Consider the following 12,157-nt stretch of genomic DNA (forward strand, 5'->3'; position numbering starts at 1 on the left):
AGGGGTCCGTGCAGACCCAGATCACAGTCAAAGGGACAAATTAAGAGTGGGCAAGAGGACACTGGAGTCCTCTAGGGGTCAAAGTGTCCCCGTGGGGAAGCAGGACAAAAAGAGGGCAAGAGTGCAGAGAGAGCAGCACACCTACCACCCACCATGAGGGGCTGTTGATGTATTGGGCAAGGCCCTTCCTGTGGTGCAGCCTGGAACAAGGGTGCTCTCCCACCGCTGGGAATACCTCAAGGCCAAGGCCGAGGCTAGACCCAGAATTAGCCTCCTAATCCCAGGTCAGAGGGTCTGAGAAAGCCAGGCTCCTACCTTTAGCTCCTTGATCTTGGTGGGGGTCCTGACCTCTCCCTCCTCAGCCTCTGACCGCCTGCCCCCAGACTCGCCATCTTCCTCCTGCTTGTCACCGTCAGGTCCCGTATCGTGATTCTCGCTGACCGAGGCTGGGCGGGAGAACTCCGCTAAAATGAACAGAGATGGCCGGGTAGCTGAGTAAGACCTCTCCCAGGGGGACAGACAAGGAGCCAGGCTTGCCACCCGCCCAACCATGGCTGAAGTGGGGCATCCTCGACACATCGGGGATCAGGAGCCAGCACACAGAGAGGGGAGGAAGCCTTGTCCAGGTCACGCAGTTACCTCCCAGCCCCAGATCCCCTCCTGACTTCTACAGCCCCAGATCCCCTCCTGACTTCTACAGCACCAAAGCCCAAGTTCAAACCTCAAATCCACCGCTTCTGGGCTGTGTGACCTTTGGTAAGTTACACAACCTCTCTGGGCCTCAGTTTCCTCATCTATAAACAATACCTACTTTAGGCAGCTGGGGGAGGAATGAATAAGCTCCATGTATATAAATACTTAGAAGAGAGACTGGCACAGAGTGAGCCAATTCAATCAGTGCTGGTCCACAAATGGTGAGGTTTTTGTCATGATGGTTGTGATGGACACTTGCTTGACCATTATGTAGCAGTGAAAGCTAAAGTTCTGAGATTTGCAAATAATTTAGCGTCTTTATAAATCAGGGGAAGTTCAAGGGGACTCCTGCAATATTTATAAATCAGGGGAAATTCAAGGGGACTCCTTCTCACCTACTGGCATTCCAAAGTAGTTCTCTGAATAGGAAAGAAGGGATGGAATGATGCGCTTTACACTAGGCACTGGGCATAACCCAGACTATGCCCATGGATTATGTCTTGGTGGGGAAAAAAAATGGCTGGAAAACACTGAATTCAAATGACCAGAACACAGATTATCCTTGGGTTTGGCCTAGATTAGAAGAGAATAATTAACCTATCTATTCATATATATTCACTCGGCAAAGTTCCCTTTTCTGCACATTATTTCATTTGATCCACATGATCCTTTGTGTTGATGGCTAGAATGGGAATCCTTATCCTCATTTTACAAAGGATAATATGAGACTCTGAGAGAGGAAAGGTCCCGCTGATGACCTTTCAGTGACTTAAGACAAAGACCCAGGTCTCCTGGCTTAGAGTCCAGACTTCTGGTCCTCCCTGGACGAGCCTCATGAGCTCTATAGACGAATCCTTGTGACCCTGCACAATCTGGGCCTCATTTAGGCCCTGGAAGAGTAAGGGAAGCTGCAGGGGAGAATAGAGAGCCTGTACTTTCCCTTCGCACAAATCTTAGCTCTCCGCCTTGTGCCCACTTAAGAAGGAAAGGAGCTTCCTCAGCCTCAAATGAACCTTTGCAAAACCGCATGTTCTCTGAACATAGTCAAAGAATCCTGGGACAGGTTTCACCTTCATACTGCAGGGAAAGTTTCAGACTCTCCTGACCACCTGGAAAACTCCTACATATCCTTCAAAACCCTGCCCAGTTGTCACCTTCTCTGCAAAGCCCCTTCTGCCCTCCTAGACAGAATTAATCTCTCTCTCCTCATGGCTGCTCTGTATTCTGCACATACTTCTCCCATCGCTTGAATCACCTTAAATGCCTACAAACCTACCATTCTATGAGCTCCTCAAAGGAAATGTATTCCAATACTCAGAAAATATTTGTTGGGCAGAACTAACTTGCCTGGAGGCCTGCCCCCATGTGTTCTGGGAGTATCCACTGTTCCCCCATGTAAGTCCCCACCTCTTACCTTAAGCTACTCTCTACAAACCCAAGAATAATCATAAACTATAATTAGGTATAATTTGTTAAGGTCCTTCTATGTGCCAGGAACTTTTTTGGGGTGTTAGGTGTTATCATGCCTAGTTCTCTCTGTAACACAGCAAAGTCAGCATTATTTGCAGAAGAAGAAACAGGTACAGGGAAAGTTTAGCTACTTGAGACCTCCCCTCCGTTCACGTGTGGATATTTAAGGACAACTTCCTGGTCTGCAGAGCAGCTTGTGAGTATAAAGGCTGGGATTTGAACTCACATGTGCCTAACGGAATCTCCCTACTGCCCATGTGGCTTCTGAACCTCTCCTACAAACTCTGGGGTGCACAGCCCAGGGGAGGGTCCTGGGCCCTGAGTGCCGAGGCAGGTGTGGGCCAAGGCCTGGGAATCTTCAGGTTTAACCAGCTCACCCGTGACTATGTTTTGAGAAGCCCTGGTTGGCTTGCTACAGGACAATGTAGGGCCAGTTCTCGTTGATATTAAGGGTACCTGTCAGCTCAACAGAGATGAGGGCCATGGAGAACAGCATGTGGCTGGATGTCAATCAGTTCACTGGAACCAAAAGAATGACCAGGAACAACAAACCCTCAGCCTCTGGTGAGAAAGGCCTTACCTGCTCCAAACTGTAGTGACCATATACCATTCTCCTGGTATGATGACAATCTGTGACTCACTAAGCATCAAAAGGAGAGGGCCCAGAAACCCATATGGCTGAACCTGGGACCCCAAGAGGCCACAACTCAGGGAAGTTGCAGGTGTCCAGAGAGTGGCAATGTCACGTTCTAGTGGGAGAGATGCCATAGACTGGGCGAGACTGCCACGGGCAGTCTGGGGCCTGGGGCCAACAGTGCTCCTGGGCCACCGGGCCTGGTGCAAATCAACCAGTGAGCTGTCCACCACTTTCTCCGTTCATCCCACGGAAGCTGGCATGCCCCCTCTTCCCACTAAACGCCCCCCTTATCCACCTCCAGTCTGGGGCGTACCTCCATCAAGACTGCGGGACATGGTGTACCGTTTGCTGGAGGAACGCTCGAAGAAGGGTGCAGGCCGGTCAATGAGGGCGCTGGCCTGGCGGGTCTGTGCCTGAGTCCTCCCACTATATCGGAACTTGGAGCCCATCACCAGGAAACCCTTGGGCGGGGGCTCGGGCGACACCAGCCTGCAGTGGAGGGAGGAGGGGAATTAGACCTGGGCTGCCAGGCCCAAGGCTGGACCACAGCTGGCCTTTTAGCCCACTGTCCCACCAGCTACAACTCAAAGTGACCCACAAAAGGAGAAACTTGGCAAGGGGGGATTTCCCGGAGTCCCTCCCTCCTAGCTCCTTCTCCGGCTTCCCTGTCACGGAGCATCCATGTATACGCATGGCCTCTGCCCGGCCCCCAAGGACCCACCCCAGGGCCCCACCGCAGGGGCAGGCTCACCGGAAGAACGTGTGATGCTCTATGCAGACCTTCCACAGTCTCTTGGCTGACCGGTGGTTTGGGAGCTTAAAGCCAATTGTGCTCTCAAACTGCTCATACTGCAAAACGAAGGAGAGCGGGTTAGAAGCAAGGCCGGGGCTCTCTCGCCGCTGGTCCATCTTTTCTGAACTCTTCTCGGGCATGTGTGATTTCAGGCTGTTTTATTCATTTATTCATTTATTTCTTCAATAAAGTGGACTGAGCCCTTACTTGGCAACAGGTTCGGTGCTAAGCAGCAGAGCACCATGGTGACCAACACGGAAGATTCTCAGGGACGGAGAAGGGGTGCTCTGATAATAAATTAGTAAACAAGATCATTTCGGACACTGATAAGGGGGCCTGAAGGGAACGAACAGAGAATGCCTGGGCAGGTACGGGGGTCAGGATCTGTCTTAGAAAGGGTGATCAGGGGATGCTCTCTAAACAGGTGATCTCTGAGCAGACATCTGAAGGATGGGGAAGGAGCCAGCTATATGAGAAGGCAGGGAAGACAATTTCAGGTAGAGGAAACCTCAAAAGCAAAAGCCGGAGGCAGGAAAGAGCTTGGCTCATCCTGGGAAGTCAGAAGGCCGGAGGCCTGAAGCACAGTGGGCATGGAACAGAGATTTGTGGGAGAGGCAGATGGCCACATGCGGGGTCTGGACGGTAGCCCACGAGCCAGAGAGTTCTTGAAAGGTCTAAGGCAGGAGTGGGAGTGGGGGATAGTGATCTGATTCCATCAGACATGATCTGATGGAAGGGACTTTGAAGCTCTCCTTAGCAGTTACGAGAAAAATGGCCTGATATGACAATGGAGGCAGGGGGACCCAGGAGAGGCACCTCGGAGAGAGGCAGGTGACAGATGGTGGCGTTGGTGGCTGGGGCAGTGGAGGAAGACAGAAGCAGATGGGTTTGCGTTTCCTCTAGAGGTACAAACCAATGGACCTTCTGATGGGTGAGATGTGGAGGCTGGACATACATGTCTGCCATGTGCGGTCGTGTGTTTTGGTATGTGTACGTACTTGGATACTGCATGTAAGCAGATAACGGACATGAGTGGACAGGTAATCGCTGATCTGTGTAACCTGAACATATGTGGTTATCCTCCTAGGTGTGCTTCCATGTGTGTGTCTGTGTATGTTGTATGTGCAGTGCATGTGTGTAGGCCCACAGCTAAGGCATGAAGTCTATGTAGAGAGCCCCAGAAAGAGGAGTACTCTCCCCTTACCCAGTACCCTAGCAACCCTCTCCATGGAGCCTAAGTAGGAAAATACCCAGGCTCAGCGGTCAGGATCCTGTCCGTTCTAGACAATTCCAGTGAGAAGGAGGGGTTCCCAAGGCAGGCTCACCTCCCCAGGCCGGATCTTGATATAGAAGTTACTTCTCTTATAGGAGATCTTGAGAATCTTGGGCCAGGCGAAGCGGTTGATTCTGAGCCGGTCCCGGTAGATGAGCAGGCCGTTGGCACAGACCCCTAACATGATGTCGATGCCCTCGGAGTCCTGCATGGGAAGACATCATCAAATGGCAGGTCTGAGGGCCACGCCTGCCATGCACCCCGAATCCCTCCCTGAGCTCTGCTTTTGGATCAGCCCTCAGGATCAGGGTCAGAGCCCGTGTGTTGGGGAAGACCCCCACCAATCTCACACAGGCATCATTCGTTCATTCATTCATTCTGTCAGCCATTCACCCAGGCCCCCATCTGATCATTCTGTCAATCACTGATTCACCGACAAACACTTAGTGGCGCCTGTGTGGTGCTAGGCCACGGGCTGTGTGCTAAGGACACAGACATAAACTGAAACCTTTGTCTTGATGAATGGATAAAGAAGATGTGGTATTTATATACACAATGGAATGCTACTTGGCCATGAGAAAACATGAAATCTTGTCATTTGCAATGATGTGGATGGAACTGGACGTTATGATTCTGAATAAGCCAATTAAGTGAAATAAGTCAGTCAGAGAAAGACAGGTACCAGATGATCTCACTCACATGTGGAACTGAAGAAACAAAACAGAGGAGGAGAAGGGACGGAAAAATAAAACAGGATGAAACCAGAGAGGGAGACAAACCAGAAGAGACCCTTAATCACAGGAGACAGACTGAGGGTTGCTGGAGGGGAGGGGCGTGAGGGGATGGGGACACTGGGTAAGGGACATTAAGGAGGGCATGTGATGTGATGAGCACTGGGCGTTATATAAGACTGATGAACCACTGAACTCTATCTCTGAAACTAATAATACACTATATGTTAATTGAATTGAAATGTAAAAAAACTTGGTTTACAAAATCAATAAATAGATAAATAAATAAATAAAGTCAGATCATGGTAAACAAAAAATAAATAAAGCCTATGTCTCTCTCTAATGATGCTCCCAATCTAGTGGTGGTACAAACAGGTTCTTAATACAGTGAATATAGAAACATTATAAAGATCATGGGAAGATAAAGTGTTAAGGAACTCTGAGGAATGAGAAACAAGAATATGAAAGGCTTCGGGCTAGAGGGAACACAGGGTCTGGCGCACCAAGCCCTCTGAAGCACGAGGGACATGACCACCGCCCCCCCCTCCCCAGAGGCCAGGGAGACGCCGGGGCCCAGGAGTACCTTGGCATGGTGTAGGTCTACTCCATACATGGAGAGCTTCTTGGCGTTCTCTAAGAAGTGGATTTCTGCTTCTCCTGGAGTCATGCCCCTAAAGGAAAGAACACGATCATAAGCAGCCACGGAAAAGGCCCAGGCCTAAGTACCACTGGCTAAAGGCGGCCACAATCAGAACCTGGGATTCTAGGAAGGCAAACGCTCTGGAGTGGGCATATGGCTAAACTGCTCGCAGTCCTTCCCCTCTGCTGTCAGCCCTTGCTTCCAGTCACCCAACCCCCTCCTGGTGCCAAAGCTCGGGTCCAGTCTTGTCTCCTCCGGGCAGTATTCAAGGGATGAGCTGGGAGTTGGAATTTCTGCTTCGTTCTGCCACAGAGCTCAACATGAGTCATCGATTCTGCTTCCCTGTGGCTGTGAAGGCGCTGTGGAAGCCATGGTTCATTACAATCACCCAGAGGCTCCGAAAGGATCACCCAAGGAAGATATTTTTCTCAGAATTTTATATCCGAAACCACTTAATCCCCCCCAAGGAGCTGTTGCGCATTCTCCTGTCTGACAAGAGAGCTACGCAATTCATCAGTTTCCTTCTTTGCTTTGGCTGCAGGGGAACTATACATTTTCCATTTAGCCACAGAGAACCTTCAGTGAGCACGGCGTGCTGGTCACTGTTCCAGACACTTGGCGTGCATGACCTCACAGAGTCCTCGTCACAGCTCCGCACAGCTGGTGTTGTCATCGTTCCCACCAGCATGGAGAGGCTGAATCACTCGCCTCTGGCCACACAACTATTACGGAGCAAGAGTCGGGACTTGAATCCAGATGACCTGGCTCGAGAGTGTGTGCTCCTTCCCAACCTCTTCCCTTCCATCTGGGTCATATCCCCCGGGCCTTGGGGTCCCCTGCTCTGCCCGCCTCCCCAAGCGGCCGTGGGAGATGCCTGGACACTAGGTGTCCATGTGCTTTCAGTCAAAAGAGCTGAGCAAGCTAAGGGATGGCCACCAGCCTTTCTCCACCCACACACGGGTTTCTTTCTCTGAGTTCTTAGGACCCTTGCAAATCCCTCCCACATCTTGCTACCCATGGCAAGAATGACAGACGGCAGGCAGGCCATTGCTCCCTATTCCCGAGCCCCGGCCGACACTGCTGACCAGCCAAACGGTTTCAGTGTCCTTCTCACCACAGTATGACAGCAGCCACTGCTAACCCGAGTCGGCGTGCAAGTCTCTGAGAGACACACTTGCCCCTTGGGACCCAGCGTTCTGTCACACCCCAGCAGGCTCTCACCCCTGTACATAATCCCTCCACATCTGGCCCTTGTCCTCATCTCCAGACACAACCCTCCTCAGGCCTCCCATCCTCATGAGCAATGAGATAATGTCACCACCCACCCTCCCACAGGCTCAGCACTTTACAGTTTACGACACACTGTACGTCATTGGTCACATTGTGTTCCCATAATGGCCCTGACTCAGAATCCAAAGCACTTGAAGGGATCCCAGAGACCATTTAGTTCCAGGGGAGCCCCCCCACCCCGGGTCCAGGGATGGTATCAACCTCACAGCAGCATTTGGGAATGGGGTAGGGGGCATTTTTGTGGTTACGATGCCTGACAGGGTGTTAGGGGCATCTACTGCCTGGAGCCTGGGGATGCCAGACACCTTGCGCAATGAATTCTCCTTCCCCCAATACCAACAGTTAAGACAGAAGGATGATCTAAATCGGTACATATGCCTGTGAAAAATGGAGCTGATAAGTTAAATAGCCAGCCCGACGATGACCCATCAGGTTACTCATCTTCTAACTTCGGGAATAAAGAGCTTTCTGTTGCACAATCAACTCTTCAACTCCTAAGATCACAAAGCAATGATAAATATGTCTCTGTCCCACGTGCCACATGGCCCCCAACAGCGCCAAGGCACCTTCTATTAGCGCCCACGGAGAACCGATGAGGAAACGAAATGACCCGCCCAGATGCCCTGGTTAGAAAGTGGCAGAGACAAGAATGTGAACCCAGGCAGCCCGGCATCAGAGGGCAAACTTTTGAGTTTTATACCAAGACCGAGACAGCTAGTGACTACCATTCCCATCTGAGAGAGACCCAGTGGGATGAGATGACTGGCTCTCAGAAGCACCTGCAATCAGGGGCAGAGCCAGCTGGGAGACTTCCAGCCCAGCACCTGGGCCCCAGCCAATGGCGGAGAAGCCAGGGGAGGCCCCTCACCTGTACGTCTTGTGCAGCTCCATGATCCTCTCCTCCAGCTCCCGGGTCTGGTTGGGGGCGAAGCGGAGCTCGCTGACATAGTTGCCCACATGCTCCTCGGCGTCGTAGTCGCCCAGCTCAGCCTGCACGGCGTAGGAGCCCAGCAGAGCATGTGTTACGAAGGAGCAGGGCAGCCGGCCCGTGATGATGTCTGCCCGCAGCTGCAGGCACAGGTAGTATCTGGAGATAGGGGACAGTGGCCATGGGCACAGGCCCCACTCCCACCCTAGAGGCCCCCAGCACCGTCACGCACCCGTCCATCAGAACCAAACCACCAACACTCAGCTCAGTAGAATAGGAACGCTCCTAGACGCCAGGATTTCAGGTGTTGATAATTTGGGTGTGCCCTAGAAGACAGTTTTGTCCCTTGTCACATGCCTTTCAGCGTTTTGTTAATTTCTAACATTTGTTCATTTCTAACCTGGAGGGATTTTTTTCTGCTGTGGGAACCTTTGAAATTTCTATCTCATTTTCAAGCTAAGTAGGACTGCTTTGCTGGTTGACCTTTTTTTTTTTAATGTCATGTATTTTTAATCATACATAAGAATTATATTCTTATTGTGGAACAAATGTAAACATTAGAGGTAATTCTAAATTTCCTCTCGATGTCCATTCTCAGCCCTAGTCCCCTCTCCCAGAGGTCACCCCTATTATCCAGGTGGCGTTCCAGACCTTTTTCCTCCATGGACATATAGAAATGCATGTGTTTTGATTCATGGGTGCTTTAAACAGGGACATGGGATCAAAGAGTACATCTGACTCTCCAGCTTGTTCTTTCCACACCCAGTTACTTGCCTAGTGCCCTTCCCACATCAGCACAAACAACCTGACTTCATTCATTTCAACTCCGGTACCACATTCCACAGCTAGGACAAACCTGGTCACTAACATTCTCTCAAAACTTTTTAATTTTGCCCCCAGCTCTAAGTGAATTGTCTAAAAACAAACTGCTTTAAAAGAAACCTCTCCAACCACAAGGATATGATTTTTTATAACTTTATGCACACTTGGATGATTTTACAATTTTTAGACCCATTCCATTTTAAACCATTTTTGTTGCTTTTTCAGTTACTGCATTAAAAAAAAAGTTTCAGCTCATTCTCAGCCAATTATGCCTCCTTGCATTTTGCCATGTTTCACCATTGTTCCCAATTGCCTATTTCTTTTCCTTTTAAGTGCCTTTTACTCGGTATAATCTTTACTGCTCCATGACATGAAGTTCTGGCAAAAAGTACATGTGGCCTCAGTGCGTGCTTGGGGCCAAGGCGTAGGCTCAGAATCAGTAGCAGCTGGAACATCACAGACACCCGGTGTGGGCTTAAGGGCAATTCGTTCAAGTCTAAAAATTCGAAAATCACTGCCAAATATCCTGACCAATATACCATTTCAATCAATTTGTCATTCTGACCAGTTTATTTTGGGCCTGAATATTTTTGACTAAATCAGCTGCTATTATCACCCCATTCCCTGAGGTCACCCATCCTAAGCAGGGCTAATTTCTCTCCTGTGTCCCTAGAAGCCCAATGCCCAGGGTCTGGCACAAAGAGGAGAGATACCAGTGAGTAAGACCACAGGGATGGGGATTAAGCCAGTCTACAGCTCTCAGCCTTCCTGGCAATGCAGTTGAGACCCTGTAGCTAAATCTTGGCTCTAAGGCGACCCTAGGGGTTAGGGCAGGACTAATGAGGCCAAGGCTTCAGATCTGATCTATCCCAGGGACATCTGTATTATCCCCCAAGGCCAGGGTGGGCATCGTGACTATGGCCCTACAAACAGGCAGCCAACATTCAGGAGGGACCCAACAGGGGAGAGAGGCTGGCTTAGAAGCTTGTCCCCTGCTGTAGGAGTAACTCCAAGCCCACGTCTTATTCTTGGTGGTGTGTAGGACCCAGCACATGGATGACACAGCCCCAGATATCATGAAGTAAGACTATCTCTTTGGAAGGGGCTTAGATAAAAGCCTCTTCCTATTCTGATTCCAGAGGCAGGAGGAGCCCCCCAGAAGTTCTCATTCTCAACAATGCTTTGCACCTCCTTCCACTCTTCAAGCCACGTTATTTCCTGGCCCTGAGGCACTGTGAGATTGTACACACAATCCATATTCATCCCGGTAGACCAGGCTTGCCTCCATGGGGGTAGGGGGAGGTCACATGTCTAATCCGACCTTTACATGCCTGACAGGTACACAGAGCAGCACATGGGACCAAATTCCAACATGCAAAGCCATCTGCGCTCTACTCACTCCTTATCCCCGAAGTCTAAAATGGTCCACTCAGAACATTAGCCTTCAGACGTGTTTGGCTTGTCCCATCCAGAGATGGCCTCCACCATGTTTTTTAAAAATTCTGAATTCATGGCCAGTATTTTAAAAGCGTGGATTTTACTCTCAAATCTCTAGCTTCACTTCAACAAGGGGTCCAGTCCCCACGTGGCAGGGATGGCTGGAGCCGAACGGCAATTGTCGAGATGGCACATGTCCTCTTGAATTTCAACTCCAGTCAAAGAAATGTTGCCTGGGACGCCTCCCACCTCCGAAGCGGAGGGTCCACTGACTGTGGTGTTTGCGCCACTTCCTCCTACCCTGAGTCACCTTCCTTTGTCAACACTGTCTGCCTGGCCTGGCCGGGCATCTGAGTCTACAATTGCCAACATGTACTGTCCTACCAGGCCCGGGCGCCCTCATTCCTAGTCACATGGCCAGCAGCCCCCTGGCCCCACAGCCCTCACCTTGTGATGTCTTCTGTCAGCTGGGCAGGGTCCGGGGGGTAGAACTTGACTGTGAAGGCAAAATTCCAGGGGCTGCCTGAGAGGAGGAGACAGGGGAACAATCAGAAAGGCCCCATCACCCCAGTGGATGGCCCAGATGCACCAGCCCATGGGCAAGTCCTCAGCATTTTCTCGTATCTTTAATTCCAGGACAATCCAGTCAGAAAGCCTGGAATATTATTCCCAGTTGAAAGATGAAGAGACCGAGGCCCAGGCTGAAAGACTTGTGACATAGCAGGGGGAAGGAAGGTGGAAAGAAAGAAAAGTGATGGTGCACGCCAGGCCTACTGGTCATCACAAACATTACTTCAGTAACCTCTGCAACAGCCCTATGAGTAAGTCTGATGACTACCCCCATTTTGCAAATGAGGACACTGAGGCCCAGGCTGTAGAGTGTGGTGCTTGACAAGAAATAAAGAGTATAAGAAATGAAGGTAAGAGAAATAAAGTATGAAATGAAAGTATGAGAAATAAAGGCTGAGGCTTTCCTGGAGACAAACTCTGTAGGCCAAGAGAAGGATGACCGCAGGAGAGAGAGGAGGACTTGGGAAAAGGCTACAATCTAGAGCAATGAACAGACCACCCCTGGGTGGGCTGTAAGGCCCAGCCAAGGCAGGACCATGGTCACAAAGGGCCGGAGGCCATGTGGTCACTACCGTCCTTGTCCCTATGGTCACCACCCCCTTCGCCATTCAGCTGTAACATCTCCAGCACTTACTAAGTGCTGGTCACTTCACTTGCTAGGAACTTGAGGTGCACACGGAAGGGTTTGATCTTCATGATGATCCTGAGGTAAACTTTTCCTTATGCAGATGAAGATTCTGAGGGATCTTGCCCTCCTGGGATCACTGAGCTAGTCAGTGGTGGAGAACGGGCATGTAACCCCTGGTCATCTGACCCCAGAACCTGGGCTCCTGACCACGGCTGACTCCTTGGAAAAAGCAGCATCAAGGAGAA

At 50.6% G+C, this 12,157-nt stretch overlaps 1 protein-coding gene across 17 annotated transcripts in view; it reads right to left on the bottom strand.

The window, feature by feature from the left end:
- Positions 1–12,157, bottom strand: part of LOC116862730 (band 4.1-like protein 1) — a 119,317-nt gene that overhangs the window by 33,656 nt on the left and 73,504 nt on the right. For all 17 annotated transcript variants that reach the window (XM_032850110.1, XM_032850108.1, XM_032850106.1 and 14 more), the window contains 7 exons: positions 11,162–11,237; positions 8,396–8,614; positions 6,181–6,268; positions 4,919–5,071; positions 3,552–3,649; positions 3,114–3,289; positions 316–464 (listed from right to left, as the gene is read on the bottom strand). In XM_032850110.1, coding sequence (XP_032706001.1) covers positions 316–464; positions 3,114–3,289; positions 3,552–3,649; positions 4,919–5,071; positions 6,181–6,268; positions 8,396–8,614; positions 11,162–11,237 — 959 coding nt within the window. The remainder of the gene's footprint in view (positions 1–315; positions 465–3,113; positions 3,290–3,551; positions 3,650–4,918; positions 5,072–6,180; positions 6,269–8,395; positions 8,615–11,161; positions 11,238–12,157) is intronic.

This window comes from Lontra canadensis, unplaced genomic scaffold (assembly GCF_010015895.1).
Source record: "Lontra canadensis isolate GAN:19392208 unplaced genomic scaffold, GSC_riverotter_1.0 scaffold312, whole genome shotgun sequence".
NCBI classification, from domain to species: Eukaryota; Metazoa; Chordata; class Mammalia; order Carnivora; family Mustelidae; genus Lontra; species Lontra canadensis.